We start from the raw sequence: 24,080 nt of genomic DNA on the forward strand, positions 1-24,080 counted from the left end.
GAGAGAGAGAGAAGGCGGCCAGATGCCAGCTAAGGAGAGATGCCTCATCAGAAACCAACCCCGCAGGCACCTTGGTCTTGAACATCCAGCCTCCAAAACTGTGAGGAAATAAATTTCTATTATTTAAGCCACCTGGCCTGTGGTATTGTGTTATGGCAGTACAAGCTGACTAATATACTAAGCAAATACCTAACTGGTGAGTGTAAAGAGTCAGATACCAAACTGCAAATTTGTACTAAAAATGTAACTTTCCAAAAGATTGCCTGCTTACGTTACTAGTCAGCACATTCCTCTCTTAGAAAACCCAGGTAAGAATCAAATGCAATTGGAAGGTTGCCCAGTGACAGTGTTCTCTGAGCAAGAGTTTGTTGGGTGATAAAAATGCCAGTGTGATACCAAAGTGCCGTTGGGATGTGACATGCTCATTTGCCCCCTGCCTGCAGTGCTTGCTGGGTATATGTAAACGTGGGCACTCTTTTCCCCTGATGGTACTAAACGTCGGCCTTCCTGACTTTTCCTTTGTGGATCCCTCCCCTTTTCATGTTGACATGTTCTGGTTGCCACTTTTTTAGGAAGGAGGGTGTTGCTTTGATCCTTTTGTATAACTTTATTTTGATCCTTTCCATGATTGTCTTATGGTTTAATACACACATTTTCAAGCTCTTAGGAGGGGGGTGGCACATACACTTAGACTGAAGTTTGGCCAGGACATACTGCCACAGTTATATAGCCGGTTGCCATGGATCTTGTCCTTCTGATTGGTCAATACCTGCGCTGTATCAGTTGCTAAATGTTTTGAATGTCAATCTCTGCCTCTGTAATTGGCACCATAAAGTATGAAAATAAATTGACCAGGTTAAGCTGTTCAATCAACGGTCCACATGGCAGACTAGGCTATATGAGGACTGTCAAAAGGATCCCTCTCTGTTTCCCCAGATGACAGCCTCACTAGCCTGTTATGGAGGGTAAAATCCACTCACCAGGGTTGCTCCTTGTGAGTTTCATCATATTAACCAGAAGGGATAACCAACATATCTAATATTTAACTCTTACCTTCTATGTGCCAGGCACTGCTCTCTGAATGTACCATCTCATAATCATCAGACTCACCTCACGGTGAAGAAGGTCCTACTATTGATGTCATATTATAACTGAATCAACTGAAGTAGGTCCAATAATGTTTTAGTGTTACCAACTAGTTAGGAGTAAAGTAGAGAAACCCTAAGATTAAATATTGTGTTTAGAACAAACAAGTTCCCTTGACCTACAAGACCCTGTAGGATAGAATTTTGCTCACACTCTCTTTCTAGCTTACTTTGTTTTGAGGAACTGGTCTCTGTTCTGGGACACACAAAGCTTTCCCAGCTCCTTCCCAGCAGAAACACTGGTCTCTCTACCTGGCATGCTGATGTCTTTACCTGTATTTTTACATGGCTGGCTGTCATCTTTACCATACTATTTAAAACATTCCCCCCTCCATTTGCTTGACACTGTTATGCCACCTACTGAGGACATTTCCTTCAGATCAGGTACCTATCACGTTTGGAGTTGTTTGCTTTTTTCTTTTCTATATCCTCGCATTTGAGTTTTCATGAAGACAGGAACCTGGTCTCTCTCAGATGGCTGAGGGCGCGGAGTACTAAGTACTGGTCCTCCATAGTAGTCAATAAATAACGCGCTAAATGTCAGAGGATTATATATTGTGACTTACCACACCCCAAGGCTCTTTGGAATAAGACTTAGGAGGGCATGTTTTTGATGCAGGGGGAAATCTCAGTGCCTGAGTAGTCTCTCTAGCTGGACTCATTATTACAGAGAGTATTCTGAGCTCCCAGTACAGTCAGTCATTGAGATGAGGAGGGGGTTGCAAATGGGTGGGGACAGCGGAAAGTGGGAAAGATCCGCCCCTAAAAAATTTTAGTTGACTAGTAGTTTTACCCATAGTAATAGTATAGAGCTAACTTAGTTCTGAAAAATGCTTCTGAGAGTTGGTTTTTAAATACTAGGCTCTACTAAAAAGCAAATACTATGAACTTACTATATTTAAAGAATCATCCTAGGTGATGATAGTGATTAATAAGATAAGTCCCTAAGAAAACTTGGGAGGGAAAGAAATCATTGCCAAATGGAGTGACTAGAAGGTATTGTGGAGGAGATGGGAGCCTAGCCAGGCGCTGGAGCAAGGGGAGGAATAGACCAGATGGAGGTGAGAGGTGTGATCGAAAGCGTGGTCTCAGGAATGTGCCTAGTGTGTTTGGGATTGTAAAGACTTGTTGGCAGGAAGTAGACCATGAACATGATGTTGAAAAATTTGGATTTTATTCTGAATTCAGAATGGACTTCTAGGAATTTCTGAGTGGACCAGTAATGGATTAAAATTAGTGTTTCTGAAAAATAAGAGATGGAATGACTCAGATGGAGGAGGGAGCCAATGGCTGGAAAAGAGTTCCAAGTTTCCTACAATTGACTATGATTTGGGCAGACCCTGTCTGGGGCACAGCTGTGTCTACTCTCTTCCTGACAGGGGAGACCAAGAGAAAGAGTCCACATGTTGTGTGTGGGCTGTGACATAGGGTCCATTGCCTCCTCTTCAGAGTCGCAGCAGTTGAGAGAGTTGTAAAAAATATTTCTTTTCAATTTTATTGAAAACTGATTGGTATGGCATTTTATGAAGCTCAGTTCCTCTGTATCAGCAGGACAATGGCTCTGTGTTTTGTGCAGATTAGGAACATTTCTGTATCTCAGAGTATGTTCTGAACATCAAAGATGTTAAATTATGTCAACTAGTATTTAAGGTTAACCAGTTTTTAATGTAATCTGTGTATAATTACAACTTACATACTTGTAAGTTATGTCATTGCCTTTAAACCATTTTAACATACTCCATTTGATTGCTGTTGATTGCAGTTGAGAAACATGGATTTTAGAGGCCCAATGACTTGTTCAAGGTCACTTGGTTAATAGGTAGGAAAGCCTGGGCTCAAACACATTTCTTTTACTTCAAACCTTTTACATCTCAGTGAAAACTGGGAGCTAGTGCTTAATAAATATGATCATCCTTACTCACCCGAATACTTAATAGTTTTAGAACAAGCAATCTCAGGGAGTGCAGGGATTAACTATATCGCATATGGTAGAATGCAATAAGTGTTCAAACACTCATTGACAATAATGATGTCATCTACCATTCTTGCTGAATCAACCTGTCCCAAAGGAAGTGTATCTTATAATGTTCCTCAAATATGTTTAAATTAAATATTTTTAAATCAAATATTGACAGGAATGTTCATATTTCAGCTTTTCACCATTGGGTTTGGGCCTCAATAACTCTTAGTTATGGAGTGTGGTTTTGTCAGTTTGATCTTACGGAATTTGCAGACAGCATCTATGTGCACAGAAACAGAATGATTCTGGCTGATAGAGGACTGGTGTGGAGCAAGTGTGGCATGAAATGGACTGTTTGCTTTTTTCCACAGTCTGCTGATTCGACCTGCAAACCCATTCCCCAACACCATGAGCAAAACCTATAAAAACACAGGGGCCTCCATAAAGATGACTCTGACATTTGCAAGCCGGAGAGGTCTTTGGCTTTGAGAGAGCCCAGTTCTATACTTATTACTTGTTCTGGGTATTTTTGGCTTCCACACTTGTTTCTGGTTAGAAAGTTAAAAACAAGGGTCTAAACACTGTTCACTTGGATAGTGAAAAACCTGTTCACTTTTTGCAGTGACCCTGGAAACAGAAGGGGAGTTCTTATAAATCACAAAGGAAAATAAATAACTTCACCCATGGAGGGAAAGAGACAGCTTGAGAAAAGGGACTTTGGAAAAAGGCTGTCTCTAGACAGCAGTCTCGTGGTAAGTACTAAATATTCATTTACCACTCTATATGTTTTGGCTTAAAATGCATTATTCTTTGACTGTTATTTCCTGAACTCTGTGCTTTTGAAACCTCTATTCCAGTTACCCCATTAGCAGTATCCCCTGGGATTTTGTTTCATTTATTTTTTACAGAGTCAAAAGCCAGTAAATTATTGGAATGTTTGTATAGTGTCTTAATAGGCAAATGTCATAATCTGTCAACATTATATATAATTACATTAATTCCAGCCGAAGTAGACTTTAACCTATACAAAAACACTACTGTACAGCTGATGCCAAGTGCTGAGCCTATATATAGTTGTTCCATCACCCATTTATCTTAACTTTGGGGGTAAGTTGAACAAGAATTCAATAGAGCTTCAAATATTGAAGAGCGAAGAAACTCTGAGATCTTCTTAGGTATGTAAATTAGTTTAATTGTCCATTAAACTTTCTTCTAAATGTTTTCATGCCGATGGGCATCGTTCTTAACTACCTGGCTGGGTTTGCTTTGTGTATGAGAATCTGATTTGTCCAAGAAAATAGACCAAGTCACTGGTTTCCGAGAGCTGGGCACCCTTTCACAGTCCGAGCTAAGATGCGCGGGTCACGCCTTCTGTCCTATGATGTGTGTGAACAGAGCAAGGAATCAGAGCAAACGCGTCCCTCCCTCCCCTTTTGCTCATGTACTGAGGTAGAAATCAGCTTAGCTCCTTTGTTTGCATGTTGTGTAAGGATGTGCTTTATTTATTGTGTACTCCCAGCACCTGGCCCGGACTCTGGATCAGAGTAGGTGTCCCATAAAGTACTGGTTGCATTGATTTATCAGCTGCACTTTCCAGCCCTGCTGCTATAGATCTTACTCTGTCGATGTACAAATTAGCTCTTTACCCCACAACTGCTGAGGTTTCATATCATAGACTGTTCACAGATGTGAGTTTCTGGGGATTGAGGAAAGGGCTGCATTAAGCTTCTGGGTCTAGTTCTCGTTATTAGAGGCAGCTCCTGCGTCTCTGCGGGCTGTGCGCCGAGCAGCAGACCTTAGAGGCTAAGAACTTGGGTGGTGGTGTCAGTTTTCCTCGCAGTGGTTACGTGCTCTCCTCATCTCTAAGGTCTTTCTGTCTCCAGGTAGAATAGAATGTAGTGAAAATTGTGTGTGTGCGTGTGTTTATATCTCTTCCTTTTGCCTTCTGGGGAATTAAGGTAAAAAGATAATTTCTCAGCCTCTCCTTTGACAATGAAAATACTTCCTATGTACCAACCTGCCGTTGGGGTCTGTGTTATGCCCAGGCAGGGGACAGAGATGCCCATGTAGCACAATATGAGCAGCACAGGAAAGGTTCTCACCACCCCAAAATATCATCCTGTTGATTAGGCCCTAATTCTGCCCTAAGTCCCAGAGACTATGCAAAGCCCCTATCAAAGCAGGCCTGCTAAGCTGTTTTCTTTCAATAACTCACAGTAGCACTCATCAATAAAAGATCTTGGATCAGTCCCAGGTGTCATCGGGATGAGCAGGGTTTTGCTGTGGGAATGGGTAAACAGAAGGACGCAGAATACTGAGTGCTGGAATGCAGGGTGGCTTAGGGCAAGTGGGAAAGGGGAAGCAGATCAGCACAGAGGCACTGGGCACCTGAACATCAGAGGAAGGGGAAACGGTCTGAATGAGATCTTTGGCCACATTTCTATTTTGCCTAGTGATAGATTTGCTGGTGAGCGTAAATCAAAGCCTGTCGCATTACCAGTGCGAGCTGGAAGCCCCGAGCCGAGCGCGTTCCCGTTGGCATATGGCGCTACCCCAAGTCTTGTGGGGGCTGTGAATCTGTGTCTTGACTTACAGCATAAAAGAACACTGTGAAAACGAGAACTTGTTGCTTGGCGCCACCTACGAAACTTAATCCTGTTCAAGCTCCCTAAATGATGCCTGGGAGAGTTTTTACACCAGTGAAATATCTTTCTTGTTTCCTAGAGGCAGATGGAGTGTTACGTCTGCATGTGCGTATTGGGAAGCCACTGAGAAGGAACATGATCTGTGACTGTGTGGCCCAGTGCGTGCGGGGCTCCCATGCTAGTCAGGGTCACACTCTTAGGCTGGGACACTGTAATTTCCCTCCACGTTAGTATCATGTTCCTCCCTCGTATAAGATACTGCTGCTGGGACCATGACAGCTAGAGTGCTCTTTTGACTTGGTTCTTTGCGCATGAGACCCATTGAGAGTCCCTTGAATGAAGTTTACTGTGACTCTCGGGAAGAAAGGTAGAAGGCAGGAGGGGGTGAGATCAAAACTGACTGGTATGTGAAGGACTTGAACCTAAGACATGGCCTTCCTTTAGACTCCCTGCTGAAACCACGCAGATAGCTAGGCAAGGGGCACACAGGGATGATTCTGGAGAAGGGCTCAGGGAAATACAGAAAGAAAAAGCAGAAGCATCTGGCATCCTGGGACTCACTCTTCCTTCCCAAGGTGTGCTTATTTTATTTTACTTCATTTTATCTTATGTTATTTTTATTATTTTTTTTCAGAGAGGGAGGAAAGAGGGGGAGAGAGAGGAACGTCAGTAAGAAAGGCTAAATTGGGAAGGGTTTATCCAGTCCCCTCACTTTGCAAAGGGATTAGTTAATACTCAGCAAAGTTAAGTGCTTCTCCTGAGGTTGTACAACTAGGATACAACCAAGAGTGGAACCAAGGTTTCCTACCTGTCTCGTCAGTCCTTTGTCTCTCACTATGTGTATGGCACCCCAGCAAGAGAAGTGGTCCTTTCAGAAAACTGACAGAGGAAAGAAACATTAAATTCTTCAGTCTTGAAATCCCACTGCCATGATCATTAGGGCCCATATTTTTGAGAGTGAGAAGACCCAGAGGTAATTTCCACTTTCTGATTTTGCAGGAAAAAAATTCCTCATAATGGACTGCGAGAATAAGGTATTATTAACTTCATTACACTCTTTATTTTATGTAATCAAATCAGGAAGTGTCAACTGGAAATGATAGCTCCCTTGCAGCAACTTTTGAATTTTTAGGCTGGAGGAACCACAGAGTAGAGAGACTCAGGCTCAGATTCTAAAAAACCTCCAACGGGGGCTGTGAGTTTGTGGTTCTTAGTCACAATTTTCATGACACAGGACGGTGGGAGTGAGTGACTGTGAGAGAGAGAGAGAGAGAGAGAGAGAGAGAGAGAGAGTGTGTGTGTGTGTGTGTGTGTACGTACGTGTGCTCTGGTAAAGCTGAACTATTCTTTGATGTTGATGTTCTTTTACCTGATAAATCATCGCTTTTAAGAAGAAAGTGACAGGTAAGTGAAACTGAAATGAGAAATATGTTTCAATGTGGGGGGTAAAGACCCTGAGAGCAAGACAAGTGACTGCAAGCGCCTCCTGCAGTCGGAGTGTGCCAGCCAGCTGCACGTTCCCGGCAGCACGGTCTTCTCTCTGATAGCAACAAAAATCGCCCCAGAAACCGAGGCCTCTCCTTGACCCAAAGCTGTTCAGCTCACTCCAGGATGATTTTTGATCAGAAAAAGTCAGCATTTCACACTGTGCCTTTTTATTTGCGGGAATCATTCCCAGGCTTCGTACACAGCCATTTGACATGTGTTGCTATGACAGCGTTTAACTGATGAGAAGGCTGGGGAGCGAGTTATCTTTCTTACCAGCTCATATTTCAGTTGCAAACATTCTCTTTTAATTTGGGGAAAAATTACTCTTTGTTTTTAATCACAGGTGGGAGTAGCAGTTTCTCTTAGGAACGATGCATTCTTTCCTGGTATACCCATTCCCTTCTCCCCCAGCGAAAGGAAAACAAATCGCTGGCTGTGCTGGGTCCTGGCTGCGACAGCACTGCAGGTGTGGGGGACTCGCAGGAGCAGGAACGGCCGCTCAGGCCCTTCAGTTCATCCCTCATCCTGTTGACGGTTTACATCCGAGTCATTAGAGTCATTAGGCCTTCCACAGCATGCGTTCATTAAGCCAATCAACACGCATCTTGGGAAGTCTGCTTCCTATTTTGGTGTTTCAGTAGCTGTGGGATGTGCTGGATAGCTGCCATTCTCTCCCCCAGACCCACTCCATCCGGTACCTGGCTGTGCGCCCCTGGGGGGGTAGCACGTGGCTCTTGTCGAAAGAACCTCTGGTTTTCTGGCATCTGGTTGGGTTTGGCCAGTGGGGGGACCTACAGGATATCAGAGGTTGGGAGGTGGAAGAGGTCAAGGTCATTGTTTTCCTGTTCCCTTCCTGCCTGGTCGTGGACCACAGTGACTGGACTCCTCGGCCTCTGGTTACAGCTTTTGTTGGGTGACCCTTTCGCATAGCCCGAGCTACAGCCATCACCCCAGCTCTCCCTGTGCTCTGGTTGGCACTTCTGCTCCCCACGCCCCTCAGGCTCCTTGGTACTAATGATTCCTGGGTGCTGCCAGCCCGTCTCATGTTACTTTGTTTTATGTCTGCCCACACTTTACTGAATAATTCCTTTACCAAGCTCTTCTCTATTGGATGTCTTGAGTGGCCATCTCGTTCCTGCAGGGTACCCCTGGCTGATAGAAGGAAATACTCCTCCTCTGTTTATAGTTTCTTCATGGAAGCTGACGTAGCAAGCAGGAAATGTAACATAACACGGAGGAGGTAGTGTGACGCTGAGTGCCAGGAGCTGGGGTCATTGTGGGAGGCGGTAAGGGGGGCCATGGGGGGCCTGTAGCTAGAGCTGTGCTTTGAAGCAGTGGGAAACATTTGGTAGGTGAGGATTGGGATGGGGGACAAGAAAGATGCAACCCAAGGATATGGTCCTATATCCCTGGTGACAACTCTTTTTATCGCCAAGTTATTTTTTCCCAGGGAAACTCCTTCCTTATATCAAATTGTGATAGTTTTATAGGTCACAGTGACTGGGCTAAGGGATGCCTAGATAGCTGGCAGCATGTTCTATCCAGTGATAGAGGGTGTGTGTGAGGGTGTGTCCGGAAGAGAGTAGCATAGACCGAGTAAAAAAGGTGGCCCTCACCTGTGGTGGGCATCATCTCATCTGTTGAGGCCTGAATGGAGCACACAGGCAGAGGGTGGGCGAATTTGCTGTCTGCACGAGCTGGCGCACCCATCTTCGGCCCTCAGACCTTGGTTGTCCTGGTTCTTGCGCCCTTGGACTTGGACTGGGACTTATACCTGGTTCTTAGGCCTTGGTGTTTGGACTGGAACTATAACCCCCAGCTTTCCTGGTCCTTCAGCTCAAAGGCATATTATGGGACATCTCGGCCTCTATGATCACACAAGCCAGTCTCCAAGCAGGGCTCAGCAAAATCTGTAAAAGGCCAGAGAGTAAATATTTTAGCCTTTGCAGGTCAAATGAGCAGGTACAACTACCCAACTCTGCTGTTGTAGTAGGAGAGCAGCCACAGACAATACACGAATAAATGGGTGTGACTTATGTTCCAATAAAACTTTATTTACAAAGATGGGCAGCGTGCTGGATTCTAAAAGATCTGCCCTCAGGACAGAAACAGAAGACTTGACAGTCCAGGTTCACTTTTCTAGAGCTCTAACTCTCTGAGTAGTGGCTTGTGTCTACCCTCAGGGCATGCGATCTGCCCAGGCAGGTAAAGGAACAGGTTTAGGCTGTTGAGCAAAGATGCTTGGACCCAAGTGGCAAGAGGTTGATCAAAGGGAAATAGATTAGAAGCTCAAAACTCGGCTGAGACTTTTTCTAAACACAAAATAGGGGCATGGTGAGTGTTGCTCAGTGCAGCCAGTAGACTGTGAAAACTAAGGAAAATATCTGAATCTTGTAGTGCTTCAGGCATGCTTGTAGCCTTTACTCTCTCAGTGCTGTACCTAGACAGCCCCTCACCAGGGGATGCTCTACAGAGCACAGACTACCAGCTTGCTAGAGAAGGCATCTAGCTATCAAATCCCAGCTGCCTTTGACCTTTCTGCTACATAAAGTCTGGTTTCTCATTGCCCTTGACCATCGGGCACAGGCCAAGCTGCCCTGTGGAAAGCCTGACCTTCGTTCTCTTGGTATCAGGTTTAAGATTTCCCAAGTAAGCATCGGGGAGGAGAGTCAAGGAAGGAGAGGGAGCTTTTAATTCCACAGCTGCATCACTGCCACTAACAGGGCTGCTATCCCAGCCGTTTCCTAGGCACCCTAAGAGGAGCAGAGGCCGTGCGCTGGAGCCAGGCGTTGGGAGGTGTGGTGGTGGTTGAGGATCCAGCCAAGGCCCATTTTGGAAAAAAGCAACAAATGGAGGAAAGATCAGCTTTAGTCTAGGTTAGCAACCTTCCCAAAGTGGCATGGTGAATCTTTGACTGCTCTCCCTCAAAAGTGGGAAGTGGTAGAGTTAGAAAAGCGTCGGATTCTGAAGTGAATACTTACCCATGGAATCTGCTCACCAGCCTAGCTTAGCCCATCATGGCAGGTCAGGAAAATGCTGGAGAAATGTCTTGTGGAGTGCCCTCTAGTGTGGCACAGATCCCTGGGGACAATGGGTAGGGTTGGGGCAGATGGGCTGAGAGAAGGCAGGGGAGGCTTGACCAGGTGGGCACAGCCCACAATACCTGGTTGCTAAGGGTCGTAATAGGGCTCCAGCCAAGCAGGAAGAGATCAGAACACAACAAGAACAGTGCTGGGAGGGAGCTTGGAGACTTGAGCAACGCTGCTACTGAGGATGGAGTCTGAATGGAGGGCAGGCCAGAGGAGCAGAAGCAGAATAGGTCCAAGCTGTGAGCACAGAGCATGTCACCAGTGAGGGCCGACAGAGTCTAACATCGCACCCATTTTAGCAGACAGCTCAGCATGTTCAGGCAGAGACTCAGGTGCTGAGCTTAGCCCAGGAGGCTTCCTTGTCTTAGTAATAACAGCTGAGATTTATCGAGGTTTACCCTGTGCCAGGCACTCTGCTCGATGCTTTCGATGGAAACTGTCATTTAATACTTATGACAACCCTTTAAGGTACGAACTCTATTCCTATTTTACAAATGAGAAATCTGAAGCTTAACAAGTTAATTAACTTCCTCAAGGCTATGGAACTGGTGAGTGATAGAGCTGGGATTTCAGCTCGGGTCTGGCTCCAGACTGTGCTGACCCTGCGCAGCCAGCATCTCGGCGGCAGAAAGCATTTCTGTCCCAGGAATGGGGAGGGGAGCCCCTCGCGTGGTGTTTCCTAGTCTTGGGGAGCCCCAGCCTCCGCAGGGCTCGGTTTACATGCATATTAACACAGTGGCCATATTTCTGCCGACCGATGAGAGAGGCCAGGCTGATTTCACAAAATAATTTCAAGGGAGGTGGGAGGGGGAAGTTTTACAAAGAAGAAAGAAGGTACATGTTGGAACTTGGTCTAGGCCTGATTTCTGGCCCTGTGCTGCTTCTGATTAACCAGGTCTTGAAACCAACTTATGTAGAGACTGAAGTTTGTAATAGTTGTGTACATATATACATATGTAATGTATATGTATATATATATATAATGTAATGTCTGTAATTATAGTTTTATCCACATGAGGACTGATTGTGGTGCGCGTACAAGGTGGGATTATTGACTAGACTGGGAGTAGAGTTGGGAGGCATTGGCGAGCGATGGGGCATATCCAGAGTATGGCTACATGCCCCCCAGCATGCCGTGCGGTCCATGACTTGAGTGATGGTCCTACCAGATGGCTGCACATTCTCTTGGCTGAGCCACTGGCTGATGGAGGTGGGTGAGGAGCCAACATCATTTCCCATGCGGAGATTTTCTTCAAATTGCCATTTGTTTGCTTGCCACTTGCAACTGGTGCTTCCCCTCTGATGTCGCCCGAAGGAATGTCTGCCTTCATTATGGTGATGGCTTCCTGATGACTCTTCTTTCCCCTTTTTACTTCCTTCCTCTCATCATTGAATATAAGGCAGACTCATCATAACCATAGCTTCCAGAGTTCTGATTAAAATGCCGTTTCCTGAGCTGCCCTAATCCTTCTGCCTTTGTCACTGCACTTACCACGTTGTCACATAGAGCAGTTTCTCAGTCAAGGCACTGTTGGCATTTTGGACCCCACATGTGTGTGTATGTGTGTGTGTGTGTGTATATTTTTTTTTTAATTTTTTTTTTTTTTGGAAGAGGACTGTCCTGTGCATTGTAGGATGTTTAGCAGCATCCCTGGCCACTACCTGCTGGATGCTGATAGCACCCTCCCCTAGTTGTGACAACCAAAACTGTCTCCAGACATTACCCGATGTCCCTTAGGCAGCAACATCAGCCTTAATGGAGCTGAACCATAAGCTCCCAGAGGACATGAGCCATGTCATACTCACATTTGTGTCCCTAAAGTCTGACACGTAGAAAACACTCAGTGAAATGAGTGGACGAGTGAGTGAACTTAGCAGTGAGTTCATGAGCTGAGCACATACTAGCAGGTGGTACTGGATGTGGCGTCAGGGAGAACTACCTGGAGAGGCCCTGAAGGCTGGTCGGGAAGGTTGGACAGGGTAGATGATGCCCTGCTTTTCACTTTTGTCCAAGGATGATTCTAGTGTGTGTAAAGACTTGTTTTACATCAGAGATTGTTAACATGGGTTCCGGGCCCTCTTGAGTCTCAAGGTGTTTGATAAATTTATGAAAATATTTCGGGGGTTTTGAATTCTCTGAAATATATCGTATTAGATATTTTGTGCATATGTGCATTTTTCTGGGGAGTGAGTCCATAGGTGTAGTCAGATTCTCAATGGTACCTGTGACCCCAAAATGGTTAGGTAGCTTTATCTGCCATTAGTCTAGCAAGCCTGGCCCATAGCACCTGTACACAAATGGCGTCCCTTGCCCAGGTCACAGACCAGGGTCTCAGCAGCACCTGGCTCATCATCTGAACTCAGGTGCTGCAGGGACTGCTGACTCCCTGCCTCACATGTAGCTCTGTGCACACATGGGGTTTCAGAGATCACGGAATCAAAATAGGAACTGGAAATATTTTGAAAGCCCTTTGCAAAAGCTGTTACTGATTGATGATGAAACGATGCTGCTTCTATAGCAGAAATAAGTACAAATGAGCAGAGATATTTGCTTGACATGTTCTGTGTTTTCTTAGGGCTGAGAGATCTGATTGTCATTCTCCCGTTGTCTCACCGTCTCTCAACAATGGGACTCATCAGATCATACAAGTTTCCATGGCAACTGAGATCCTTGCATCTCCTCTGGCAATCTAAGATCGTCCCATGGCTGACTCTCTAGTGCTTTATCCATAACAAGAGGTAGAGCTTTCATTGATTCCTTGGAAGCGGCTCCTCAAACCCAGTAGGCACCTGGGTGTTCTCACTGACAGGTGCCTGCTCTTCTTTCTAGAGTTGCTAATTGATCAGCTCAGTAGTTGAACACCTACTAGGTTTAAAGCCCTGTGAAGTGCTAGGAGTGAAGACCTAAGTGGGTACTAAGAAATGCAAAGCATGATTTCTGCTTTACAAAGCTTTTAAAAATGTGGTTACATATTCACAAATCATAGCACTATAATACCAGCAGGTACACAGTGGTGCGGACAAGAATGATGGGATCTATAAAAAGGAGTTTGCTCTTCTGGCTGTATTGATCAGGGTGGGCTTCCCCAAGGAAGAGAGCTTTCATATCTCCCTCTAGGAAATTGGTCTAGATTTAATCTATAGTATCCCTGAGTTCCCTGAAGCAGAAATTTATTGAGAAAATCACCGTGCCTTAAAATAATAGTGTATGAAGCTAAGGTACCTGGCTTATACTTGAGGAACTGCTGAGACCCTAAGAAAGCTCCACTGTAATCCTGAATTATTGTCTTAACTTTCCTCCTGTCCCCTGTAGCCACCCTCCCTTCCCCCCCCCCCCCCCCCACACACACACTTTCTGTTACTATTCTCTCATCCGTACTTCTGGTGTGTGGAGAATGCATCTCAAGACTAAGTCACGTTGATTTCCTCTCTTCTCATTCCTTTATCAGTTGTGTTATATCGCCTATATTTCAGCAGCCTTTCTCACACTAATTTACTGTACTCTAGTTCATCATTATCAGTTAATATTTATTAAGCACCTACAGGGCTCATGGCTGTGAACTGGGCCGTATTTTCAGCTGCCGTCTCCCATTGCCTGGGCTCAGCTGAGCCAGTGTTTAGGATCTTTCTGCCAGCTTTCTCTTCATGTGACAGGCCTCATATTCATTCCAACTTCAATTAATATTTCACAAGCACACCCAGGGGCCACTGTATTAAAACGCTTCACTTAACCCCAGATGCACTGCCTCCCTTCCATCCCTCCCATGTACCAATTCCGCAGTTCTCTCCTGACACGGATCCCACTTCTCTGGTCTGCTTTCTATAGGACCAGACTGTGGTTCCTCCTGGTTCCTTCACATTCCAGGCAATTCAGATGTTTCTCCTCATAAATCTCGGTTCCTTCACTAGGCCTAATGGATCAGAATTGTCCATTTCTGAAGATGCCTCTGAGGCTTGCCTGCCTTCTGTCTTTCAGCACCTTTCTGGTTCTTAGTTATAAGCAATTGTCTTCAGCTTGGTAGGTTTCCTAATACGATTAATTGATTGACTGCTCTTATGCACATAGATGTGTGGAGGAAATGAAATCATTTGGTCTGGTAAATTCTGGGACCCATCTGTCAGAGCCAGCAGATAAGTAGGCTCAGGGCCTGTTGCCCTTTTTGTGAGGAGGAGCTTTTTTCAGAGGCCTGCCATCCCTCAAAATGGAGAGGCCGCGAAAGCTGGCCATAACCCAGTGTGGGTGGGCACAGGCTGAGCAGGAAGTCCTTGAAGGCATCAACTCTGTGTGACCCATCTGGCTCATGCTGTCCTTCCCTCCTCACTGAGCACAGTCCCAGCTGACTGGCAGTGGGAGGTATTTGGAGATCTCCTGGGCCAACTTTGGGGCTCTGCTGGTAGGTCCCTGAGGCAGACTGACCTAGTTGCTACCCAGTGAGGTGTAGCAAGGAGGAAGTGGAGGTAGGAGAGAGCCAGATCTATTGTAGTTAGCATGCCTTGTCCTCCTAGGAGGACCGGAATAACTTTCCATAGTTTTGCCTACAAAGATTACATCAATAGTATTGTTCCCTCATTTGCTGCATCAGTGGAGTTCCTAGGAGACAGAGGGCACACTCAAGCAAGGTGATGGAGAAGCACTTAATAAAGGGCCTTTACAGAGGGGTGGCAGGATGTAAGGAAGTCAACCAGGTAAGAGTGCAGCACCCTGAGGCTATGAACAGTGGCCACAAAACCATGTGGCCATAGGGGAGATCTACTGGTGGAAATGTCACCTTAGGTGAAGGGATGCAGTAAACCAGTGGGGAATATGACATGAAAACTCCCACTCTCCAGGGCCCTGCTGGCACCTGCCATTTGCTGAACCCAATAGGAAGCCAGAGGGAAAGGAGCCCACATAGCACCGTGGGGCCCAGAGCAGGGTAGAGAAGGGTGGAGAGTGCTTGTGTTGGGCCAACAGACTGCATCCAGCCCACTGATTCTGTATAATATACACCCCACCTAGCCCTGCTCTTCTCACATTTCTAGAATGAGAAGAAAACAGGATCCTAAGTCAGACTAGTTTAGTATTTATATATTATTAGATATGTGTTCTATGTGTTGCTTTGGTATGAACAGAACTATATGTTGCGACACCTTCACAACACACATCTCATTCAACCAGGGACATGGCCTTCTCCGAGAGGTCCTGATAGAAATGCCCAGTGCAGGGCTGTGTGGTGGGATGGCCGGAGTGTACTGTGGGGCGCGGATCCTGCATGAGACTCCAAATACACGCAGTTGAACTTGAAGTGAACCCTTTAGTAGATGGAGGGCCTTCAACAAGTTTCTCTCTCTCTGAGTCTCTGAGGCCTCAGTAGTGCGGTTGCCATGAGGGTGAAGTAAGTAAAGATCAAGCTGTTCTCATGGCAGTGATGCAGCTGTAGCTGCTAAACTCCAACTCATCACAAAGACAAGCAGCCGTGGCAGCTCCGGGGAGCAGGTCCTGAGAGCCTGCTGTGGACAGGACCCTCGCTTTAAAGGCTTCAGTGGAAGTGGATTCCACAGAACGCAGGGGAAAGAACACGGGCTGGCTGGAGAACCAGCCCGAACTGGGTTTGAATCGCAGCCTTCCAGTACTGCCTGGCCTGCGTGAGCGTGGCCGCTGTCCTTTACCTTCTCTGAGCCTCTCTGTCTCTCCGTGAAGAGGTGATAATGTCTTACTCAGAGGGCGGCTGGGACAGTTAAGGGAAAGACCTCAGAGCACACAGCGTCCGCCTGGCATGCAGTCTCCTCTTCCACACCGAAAATATGTGAAGCCACTAGCGTGCAGCCCAGATGGCAGCTTTCTTTGTCTGGGGATGGAAGGAGACATTCAGAAAATATATTCTTTTTAATGCTGGGTTTGCAGATATTCATATATGATGTTTAAAACTGAATGGTACAGCATGATGCTATCACCCAGAGTGTTCACCAGGTGCTAACTACAGGGTGTGTCTGACCAAACCTTTGGATTCCTTTCTTCTTAGTCCAGTGGCTCAGTAGTTGCTTGTTAAAGAGCTGTACTCCAGACCTGTCTATGCAGAGCATTATATTTTTTCTGGAACTTTTGGCCTTCTGCTCTCACCCTTGAAGCCCAGCCAGTGTCTATTTATAACAGGCAGTTTTCTTCCAAAGGCTTCCAGAAGGGCCCAGAGCCTTCCAAGCAAGTGCACAATGACTCCCTGTGCACAGGGCTTGCTGGGTCTCTGCCCCAGGCCCAGTGCCCCTGATAGAATCAGGCTGGAGACTGGGCTGCAGAGCCCTCCTTTGTTTGTCTGATGCCTTCAATTGCTTTGAGCTGTGCCAGCTTGGAGCAGTGGGAGATGAGATTTGGAGAAGGGGCTGGGGATCACTTCCCATGTGACTCTCTCTTTACTTCGATGGGGGAAGACAGACTCTGAGGGGTCGAAGCGGGAAAGATTTCCACGACATAAAGAGAATGAAAGAGGAAACAGGGTCCCAGTGGCCTCTTGCCAGGCCCCAGGAATGCGCCAACCCTGGGAATTGGCCCCTGGCCAGACTTCTCAGAGGCTGCTGACTTGGGAAAACTGGCTCTCTGGCTGCTGCCAAGAATACAGACAATGGTCTTTTGGATATTTCACTTTTGAAAGTTCGGCTTTTGTTTTATTATCACCAAAGGTAACGTTTATTGCGCACCTATGTATGCATGCCAAAAGATAAAATGCGTGATTGGGAGTCGGTGTAACTTAAACTGAGCAGAAATACTAGGCCCTTATATAATATTTACAGCCTGCTTCTAATTAGGACCTAAGCTTTTGCTTGGGCAAGTTGCTACCTTAGATGTGAGCACAAGTGGTGCTGAACTTCTAGAATAAAAATTAGTTTTTAAGAGCTTAAGTGAGCTGTATTATGTCACCTGAAAGGACTGACATGAATGGAACCGGCTTATTCATTGTCATTGAGTTCGGACAGGAGTCTGAGAGAATGAAGTACAGAACTGGCATCCTCTGGGGAAGTGAAGAGACTAAGATCGAGCTGTTGGTTCAGGATAGAGTAGCCCTGACATGTATAAACACTGAATTCTGGGATGGGAAAGGAGGCCAATTATACACTCTCCTCAGTGTGGCATCATTTAGTGTGAAATGATGATGACAATGTTATTGAAAAATCAGATGATCTTAAGATATTCCATTTAAAAAAATGTTTTTGTTGATTATAGAGAGAGAAGAGAGAGGGAGAGAGAGAAACATAAAATGAGAGAAACATCGATGGGCTGCCTCCTGCATGCCCCCTACTGGCATTCCCTCAACCCAGGCATGTGCCCTGACCAGGAAGCAAACCAGCAGCCTCTCAGTGCACGGGGCAGGGACGACCCTCAACCAACTGAGCCATACTGGCCAAGGCTCCATATGTTTTTTTGTTCCCTTTTGAATAAGTGCTATTGATAATAACAATAATAGCAACTAACATTTTAGAATATTTAATGTATAAATGGTGCTGGACTTAAATATTTTATTTATATTAGCTCATTTAATTGTCACAACTTTACAGGGAGATACTGTACTATAATATTCCCGTTATACAGATGAAGAAACTGAGGCTCAGAAATTAAATAATTCGTCCAAAATAACTTGACTAGTAAACACTGAGGTCTGTCTTACCACAAAGCTCAGGCTGCTAACACCTGCACCATCCCCATGAATCTTTAACTCATTGCAAGGTGAGAGGAGCATGCCTGTCTGTGCTTTAACCAGTGAGGTTCCTGGCTTCCCTTTCCCATGGTGATGGGGTTGGCTACTCCCAGGATGCCATCTTCTCTAGGGTGCAGCACCGTAGCTTCAGTGACCATTTTATAGTGGCTCTTCTCACAGCGGTTAGTTCCTCCTGGGCTTGGAGCCCTTTATTCAAATAACAGTGGCCTCCCTCATGCGTAGAAGCTTCCTTGGCTCTGCGATGAGGGGTCCTGCCAGGATTCTGAGCAGTGGGAGGTTGGGGAAGGCTTCTCTGAAGCAGTATGGAAGCAGTGCCGGCCTGCACCCCTGTAGTTGATGCTCCCCTTTCCCCATTTTAAGAAAGTCCTATTTAGGAATCCAGATTTATATAAAAGCTGCATCAGGGGTTGCTTTTTCTCTTTCCAGAGAGATTCTTCACATGACAGAGGACTTACCAGAGATCTCTTTAAATAGATTTTAATGCATTTTAAATTGAATTTAAGTTTCAAAATTCGATTCGCAGTAGTAGTTTCCCATGGAGCTAAATGTTCAACATCAGACCTTTTTTTTTTTTTTGTGATGGAAAACAGATCACAGATGATATTTTGGGTTGAGGCGCTTTCCCCAGGAGCACCGAGGGGTCTGGAGAGCCTGTCCTGGGGCCATGGAGGGAGTTTTCCCTCTGGAGACGAAGATGAGGGTCACAGCCAGGACTCCCAGGCCCCGGCTCCTCCCTGGAGGTGTCTTTCTTCCTTTCTGAGCTATTTTTTCAATTACCGTTGACTTTCAATATTGTTTTATGTTCGTTTCAGGTGTACAGGTCAGTGGTGAGATGATGATATAATTTACAAGGTGATCCCCCCGGTAATTCTGGTACTCACCTGGCACCATACAAAGTGATTACAATCTTTCTTCACTCTTGACAGCTCGGGGAGGGATGATCCACAGCGTGTCCTGTAATAAAGAGAGGAGTGTCCTGCAGGTAACCAGAGGGACTCACACATCATACCCTCCCCCGGCGCATCTCGGAAGGACTGTTCTGGCCTGTGAGCCCATAAACGTTCTCCCATTAAACATCTGACAGATGAAAGAGAAAACAGAGGGAGGGAAAGGAACTTAGACGTAGAGTATTGGCCACTGGTAACAGTCAGGTGCCACACAGACCCATTGTGCGTATGTTGCACTGTCCTGTATTCAACAGATGTCTGCTGTGCTCGGCTCTTCACAGAATTCTGTGGCGAACATGACAGCTGATGTCCTCCTCTCGTGATGCTACTGTTCAAATAATTCTCCCCGCAACCCGTGGTGCATCTATCACGGCTCTCCTTTTAGAGATGTGGAAACCGAGGCTCAGAGGGCTTAAATAACTTCCCCCAAGTCACATAGGGTGGTAGGAGTCGGCACTGAGTTTCTGAATCCTGAAACTCCTGCGCAACTTTGACCAAAAGCCAGTTTCTTGGTTTTTCTGTTCACATACTATTTGCAGCCCTGAATTAAGGGTCAGATCGGGAATTGAGCATATTGGGAAATAAGAAAAGAGAACTTGTCTTAAATGAGGAATTAACTAGAATGGGTCTTAGTCTGCCAGGAGCAGGCCGATAGTTCATCCTTTCTCCTATGCGGCTCCCAGATCCCAATGGGAGATGAGAAACATAAAAACTGCTTATCAGCGAGAGCATCGCCGTGCAAGCCGCATATTTGGTGTTCAGAGTCCTTTGCCCCAAGAGATCAGCTAAAGGTCACTGCCCCTGTTGATAAGCGTATTGCTCAGGTCTCCTGAGAGAGGGAAATGAACTGGCTGCTAGAAATGACGTACAGTTGTTAGTGTCATAAAATGTGCACTCTCAGCTCTGTTACTGACTGGCTGTGTGCTCTGCTCAAGTCCTTTGACTTTATCTGAGCTTCCGCTTTCTTGACTTTTTTAAGGATCAAGTGACACTTGAGCCAAAAAAAAAAAAAAAGATTGAGAAAGTTAAAAATGATGCCACAGTAACAATGAGGACTGTGGTAATGAGAGAACGAGAACAAGGAAGGGGGCTTTGACCTGTTCCAGTTCCACCCAGGGCCAGGTGGAGGGGAGCACTGGGCCATGATCCCTGAATGGCTGGGTGGGGGGAAAAATGAGTAACAGTCACTCTGTTGAAGTAAAAACAGAGTTATCGCTGGTGGCACGGGCTCTGTTGCTTTTATGCATGTCTCTGCCACTGAGTAAAATTTTATCCTAGCGAGGACTGTGAGTGATCCACACACACTCCTGGTTACCCAGAGGCGCGGGCTCCCCCTGCCTGCGGGCGGGACTTGGGGACCTTCCTGCCGCCTGCCCTTGCGCGGAGCCGGGACCAGCAGCCACCTTCAAGGCCCCGGCTCCACAGGGAAGCTTCATGACGTCTCAGACACAGTTGGAAGCTTAGCATTCATTTACTGATTGGTCAGATATCATTGAGCACCTCATGTTCACGGCACTGTGCTCCTATTAGAATCTTTAAAATTATAGCTATTTTAAAAATTCAGCATTTTTTTTTTCTTTGAATTTTTGCAATGCTTCCTTCTGAGCTCTGGCGACAGCTCCTGGGGGAAGCCCCCAGATGGAAGTCAGAGGGGCTTAGAGTGCGTGCTTGAAGAGCTGCGTTCAGGAGCCCGCCCGTCCTGGCCCTTGTGACTGTCAGGGGTATAATGTGGCTGTGACAGAGAGAGGAAAGAGGGTAGAGCACTGAGCCAGTCTTGAGACTGGAATCGCTGTCTAGAGACGGGCAGTAACTCTTTGGCCAAAGGAAAAGTGATCAAACAACAACAACAACAACACACACACACACACATAACTGCATTCCAATAAATGGATTCAATTTCTTCTCTGCGCCCTCGGCCCTCCAGTCGGCCAGCATTTATGGGATGTCCCAGAATGAAAACGGACCCATGGCCCGTGATGTCTGTGGCTGAGGGTTAGCAAAAGGCCGCTGAGACAGCAGATTGCAAACCAAGCCTTATGTTTTCTGGATAAATCCAGTGTGTTTGGGGAAAGGCACATAGGAACCCGGTGAGGATATGTGCACGTGGGCCAGACGGAGCCATCGTGGAGCTTTGAGATGTGGGGGAAACCCAAGGCCAGGCACCAAAGCAGGGGACATTGCGGTTCCCACAAGCGCCGGAGGCAAACGGGCCCCCAGAAATCTAAGGGCGCGCCCTTTAGGCCACCGCTGCGTGCCGAGCATTGGCTGTTGATGCCACTTTCGGATTTTGTAGTTAGTGCTCTTGTCACATTTTTCAGATTTTCCCAGGAGGACTGGAAAATGAGAAGGTGCCAGTTGATGATATTTCTTGAAACTAATTATCTGAGCGAATTCATGGAAAATTGAATGGACTAAGGTTCACACTTGAACAAGATTCACTGTCATCCATGACAGTGTCCAGATGGGTCTGTTAAAAAAGTGAATAATTTAGCTGTTTCTACTAGTAACCAGTGAGATGTGAACATCAGAACTCATCAAATCAAGGTTTCTCTGTCCATGTTCCTTTTAGACACACCTAATAAATTGACTAAATAAACAACTTTAATCCTTAGTATATAATTAAAATGCCTGAGCTCTCTATTACTCTATAAATGAAGAAAATTTCATTAGTAAAGTTAAAATTAAGTTTGCTGGACCTTCAGTTACAAACCTGCCTGTGGGTTTGAAGTTCTAGTACTTGTTTTCAGGTGAAATTGTCTGTGTAAATAATTTTTATATTTCAATGACTCAGTTCCTTAGAGTGAGTCAACAAAAGTTAACGAAGGACGCAACTTCTGTGATTACTCTTAAGTATGCAGAGTCAGTGTCATTACTAGTTTTTGAGTTTGGCCAACTCACTTTGATCACAAGCTTCTGTAGTAAAAAAAGTCCTCTGTCATGTGAAGAATCTCTCAGTGCTCCCGAGAGATTCCTGTGTTTAAGGGGCTTCATTTATCTGGTGCATTTTTAAGACATGGAAGTGACTGAGACAGAAAGACTTGAGTGTTCCCTTCTCTTGTGATAGTTGTTTAATTTGCAAATAAGCTTTACCAGTTAAACACTGTATATATTTCACATCCAGATAATAGAAAACTTTTCCTCCTGACTAAAGGTTTATTTATTTTACCAGTTTGGTACTGGGTCTTAAACCAAAAATAGCTCACAATCCTTTGGTCGAAGTCCTTATATGACTTTGGCCAATCTGCAAAAGTTACAAACAAAAGATAAAATCCTTGACACCTGGCCACCCCAGTCCAGTGATTGGAACATTTCTGATAACTTCCTTTCCACACAAAGAAAACAGTCTTGGGTTGGCAACCTGTATTAGAGCTCAAATAATATTGTCAGCCAGCAAGTTCCTTGAATCAAGAGGCCACTGACCTGGGCATGACTGTGAGCTTTTAGAAAGGACTGGGTTATTCTTGGAGCCATAAAGCAATTGTATCTGTGGAAGCTGAGATAATGAACTATTGAAACCTGTGAGATAATCACATCAAGCTTTGGGATATGAGTTGATCACCTCAGAGACAGTACAAACTCCTTCACCTTCTCAACACAACTGAAGGCAAAACGTGTAGTGAAAACCACTTCCTTCTCTGACAATGTTTTATGGCTTTCTCTTTTTCTTTTCTCTTCTTTACTTTTTAATTTTATCTTCACCTGAGGATATGTTTATTGATTTTAGAGAGAGAGAGACAGAGAGAGAGAGAGACACAGACACACAGACACACAGAGAGAAACATCGATGTGAGAGAGTAACATGAACTCGTAGCTTCCTGTACGCGCCCTGACTGGGTATCAAACCTGAAAGGTACGTATGTGCCCTGACCGGGAATCAAACCCACAACCTTTTGGTGCATGGAATGATGCTCCAACCCACTTAGCCACCCTGCCAGGGCCACTTTTTTTTCAACCACCTCTTACCTCTGTCTCCTCTGTTCCTCCTTTAACACATATTCTGCCCAATTGCATGTAAATATCCTCAAAGGAATCCATAAACTTGTGTGGATGGGCCCCCAGTCGACCCCCACCTGGACCCTTGTTTAGGGATTTGCTTACCACAACTCTGTCACTCTTACCTCACCTCCCAAAACATGAAACTCTGAAAACCATCACTTCACAACGTAAGGCACAGCTCTCAAATGTTGTTTACAAAAGCAACCTAAAATGTGTGGCATGTGTTGCTCATGCACTCTCTTTTTTCCTGACAAAAACCTCAATCACTAAAACCTGGCATGAAATTTCAAAGGCCTGTGAGAAGTGACAAGATCAGAGAAGTGGAGAACTGTAAAGCTCGAAGGGTCTTAGATCTCATAGATATTGTGCATAAGCACAGCACAGCGGCCTCATTTACTCATTTTGAATATTTTGGTTTGTGTTTCCTGGGGTTCTTTGTATCTCTTTGAGGACCTAGAGATAAAGTCCCCTCTGGTTACTTCTCTGTTATTTACCGGAGAAAGAAGCCTGCATTTGAGCCTAGTTAGCTCTGCTTTGAACCTCTTGTTTGCCTTCCTACCTGTTGGTCACAGTCATACATAAAATTTGGCCCAAGGAACAAATAAATGCTGTGGAGGTCTAAACAAACTCCCACATGGTTCCCCTGTGCTCACGCTTAGAAACGGAGCAGCCCTCTTCTACACAGGAACTGTGTCCTATGTGACGAGGTGATTAGTGATAAGCACAGAAGGGGCGGCCAGAGAATGGAGAGAGGCTGGGCCACAGTTAGTGCTGTCACCTCCTAGTGATCTTCCTGCTGGATGCTCTGTGGCAGGGGTTTGGGCTGGGAATCCCTATTTGTGAGCCCCCATTCAGCCCATTCATAGCCAGCTAAAGCCTGAATCTTGGCATCCTGAACTCTCAGGCAGGAAGCCCTAGCAACCCATTTAATTCCAATGTTCAAAACAGCCTCCCCGTAATTAAGGCGGTATTAAGAAAACAGAGCCTCTGCCTCGTTTTGGCCTGAGCTCAAAGATGATAGACTGTGTTGTGGTAGAGCTTTTTCTTTTCTCTTTAATCAAATTCTGACAGTGCTTTATCCTCGAATATAGATGAGGCACGCCTGATATTTGGAAAATAAAT

The 24,080-nt window shown here is 45.6% G+C and overlaps 1 protein-coding gene across 1 annotated transcript in view; it reads left to right on the plus strand.

The window, feature by feature from the left end:
• The window catches only part of NCKAP5 (NCK associated protein 5), a 789,197-nt gene that overhangs the window by 47,255 nt on the left and 717,862 nt on the right, over positions 1 to 24,080 (plus strand). The window contains exon 2 of the mRNA XM_081142261.1: positions 3,728 to 3,857. Within this exon, the coding sequence (XP_080998387.1) occupies positions 3,789 to 3,857 (69 nt within the window). The 5' untranslated portion in view covers positions 3,728 to 3,788. The remainder of the gene's footprint in view (positions 1 to 3,727; positions 3,858 to 24,080) is intronic.

The sequence above is a fragment of the Miniopterus schreibersii genome (genome assembly GCF_964146895.1).
Source record: "Miniopterus schreibersii genome assembly, chromosome: 7".
Taxonomy (NCBI): Eukaryota; Metazoa; Chordata; class Mammalia; order Chiroptera; family Miniopteridae; genus Miniopterus; species Miniopterus schreibersii.